Source organism: Oncorhynchus gorbuscha, linkage group LG11, assembly GCF_021184085.1.
Source record: "Oncorhynchus gorbuscha isolate QuinsamMale2020 ecotype Even-year linkage group LG11, OgorEven_v1.0, whole genome shotgun sequence".
Lineage (NCBI taxonomy): Eukaryota > Metazoa > Chordata > Actinopteri > Salmoniformes > Salmonidae > Oncorhynchus > Oncorhynchus gorbuscha.
The window spans coordinates 19,860,538-19,863,243 of NC_060183.1; the positions used below are offsets into that span (position 1 = coordinate 19,860,538).

General features: G+C 45.5%; 1 protein-coding gene across 1 annotated transcript; it reads left to right on the forward strand.

Annotated features, from left to right (window-relative positions):
• Positions 1-466: 466 nt before the first annotated feature.
• crygmxl2 (crystallin, gamma MX, like 2) lies at positions 467-2,639 on the forward strand. The gene is made up of 3 exons (XM_046368814.1): positions 467-605; positions 1,639-1,881; positions 2,313-2,639. The coding sequence occupies exons 1-3, from the start codon at positions 597-599 to the stop codon at positions 2,586-2,588; spliced, it is 528 nt and encodes a 175-aa protein (XP_046224770.1). The 5' UTR covers positions 467-596; the 3' UTR covers positions 2,589-2,639.
• The last annotated feature ends 67 nt before the right edge of the window (positions 2,640-2,706 follow it).

Sequence of the window (2,706 nt, forward strand, 5' to 3'; positions counted from 1 at the left end):
ACTTACACACACACACACAGGTCTACGAAGGGAACACAACCACGATTCTGTGACCTGAGATCAGAGAGAGGGAAAATATGAACCCACACTGAAATAAACTATGATAATCCGTTTAACATTTTCATAACTTTTTCATATCAACGTTCAATCATTTTTTTTCACATCAACCCCAAGTATTTGTAGAATATAGGGCTTTGTTTCGTTTACTAGAGAGTGCATGAACAGTCTGACCTCCTGCAAACGTTAAAAGCTCGGTTGTTCACACTACATACAGTACCCAAAGGCCTTTTGTGTGATGTTTCAATGGGCGCATCACCATGTCATGGCTGAACAAGGGTCGGTGTAAAGAACACAGAGTGAGGTAGGCATATGGGGTGGAGGGGGAGGTTTTGTATTTGTATAGGTAAACTCCAGCACTTGCGGGTAAAGAGTAGCCTATGGTTTAAGAGACAATTGGAATGGTCCCTGACGTCTAAAAAGGTCACTTCTAGTCACTACAATGTAGACACAGGTCTATTTTACTGTCAGCACAAGAGTATAAAAAAGGGCCTGAGAGTCTGCTGAGGGCTACGGTGCAGACATCAAGCCCTCCAACCATGGGAAAGGTATGAGCTAACAGGTTTAGCTTACTTGTTCGATGATTGCTGATGTAATTAGGGAGATCACCAAATGCTGTTAGGCTTAAGGTATTGGGAAGCTATTTGGCAAAGTAAGCGAGGCATACAATTTATGAAGCTATGTCAAAGATTTCAGTTGTGAAACTACACTGAGCAGGAATATGAGCGCAACATGCAACAATTTCTAGAATTGTACTGATTACAGCTCATATAAGGACAATCTGTCAATTGAAATAAATAAATTAGGCCCTAATCTATGGATTTCAAATGACTGGGAATACAGATATGCATCTGAGTTGGTCACAGATATCAACAAAAAAAAAATTGGGGCGTGGATCAGAAAATCAGTCAGTATCTGGGGTGACCACCATTTGTCTCATGCAGCGTTACACATCTCCTTAGAGTTGATCAGGCTGTTGATTGTGGGAGATATCTGGGGTGTGCAGCGACCTTTTACAGACCAAATCAAGCATACATAGGCTTAGGCACAATGCTTGTTAAGCTTACCATAGTTTCAAATCAAACAGCATTTCTCGAGGAGCTAGCTTGTCGAGGGACCTAGCTTGAGGGAGCTACCTTGTCGATGGAGCTAGCTTGAGGGAGCTAGCTTGCCGAGGGAGCTACCTTGTCGAGGGAGCTAGCTTGAGGGAGCTACCTTGTCGAGGGAGCTAGCTTGCCGAGGGAGCTAGCTTGTCGAGGGACCTAGTTTGTCGAGGGAGCTACCTTGTCGAGGGAGCTAGCTTGCCGAGGGAGCTAGCTTGCCGAGGGACCTAGTTTGTCGAGGGAGCTAGCTTGCCGAGGGAGATAGCTTGCCGAGGGACCTAGTTTGTCGAGGGAGCTAGCTTGTCGAAGGAGCTAGCTTGCCGAGGGAGCTAGCTTGCTGAGGGAGCTAGCTTGTTGAGGATCAACACTACGTCCATGAGTACGGCTTTCAGTCAAAAGTCATTTTACTATCATCATCGCCAACTCAGTATAAATTACTTTCCACATAAACTATTTTATAAATTTCTGTTTTTTGTAGATAATCTTTTACGAAGGCCACAACTTCCAGGGTCGACACTATGAGTGCAACAGTGACTGTGCTGACACGTTCAGACACTTCAACTGCTGTAACTCTATCAGGGTGACCGGCGGTCACTGGGTGGCCTACGAGAAGCCCAACTTCAACGGCTACCAGTACATCCTGAACCAGGGAGAGTACCCTGACCACCACCACTGGATGGGCTTCAACAACTGCATCCGTTCCTGCCAGATGTTCCCCCCCGTAAGTCAGTCAAACTGATGGATAGGGTTACTCCTGCCACACATCAAACGGCACATTAGAAATCAGCGTCAATCACCAGCCTTTTGATGTCATTTATAGATACAGAGAGGAGTCAAAACATCAAAGTCCACAAGGAGATCCAGTCATTTTTTAAAGGAATAGGAACGCACCCCAAAGACTTACCTTCTTCATTTTCATTCTATTCATCATCACTCAGTGTTTTTGACAGTATTATACTTCTGATTTGAGAGGTTTCTCCTCATTTGACTGAATATCTATTTCTAAAGGAAGCAAGTCTCTGGTATTAATCGACGTGTAGAAATTCTAAGATCGCCCAGTGTATAAAACTCTACTGTGACCTCTGTGATCATTTCGCCCCAAATCACTTCTTGTCCTCCCTATTCCCTCCTCTCTGTCTCTTCTACCAACAGTACAGAGGAGCCTACAGAATGAGAATCTACAACAGGCCTGAGATGTCTGGTCACATGATGGAGTTCATGGACGACTGCCCCAACGTGTATGAGCGTTTCCGCCACCGTGACATCTTCTCCTCCAATGTCATGGAAGGCTACTGGGTGTTCTACGAGCACCCCAACTACAGGGGTCGTCAGTACTTCCTCCGCCCCGGGGAGTACAGGGCCTGCAACGACTGGGCCTGCCACAACCCCATGGTGGGCTCCTTCAGGAGAATGAGGAGTGGCCTGTAAGCTTCTCACATCTGGACTGTAACAAAGTGATTAAACGTGCTGGTTTTCAAATGTGGCTTCTCTGTGTGATTTTTCCCCCCCCATCTCAAATAAATGGCAAAACAATAGCAAAGCTTTT

What these genes read in the sequence shown, in the direction of transcription:
- crygmxl2 (XM_046368814.1), top strand. An exon ending in CCTGCCAGATGTTCCCCCCC is followed by an intron (nt 1,882 to 2,312) that starts GTAAGTCAGTCA and finishes TTCTACCAACAG; the next exon opens with TACAGAGGAGCCTACAGAAT.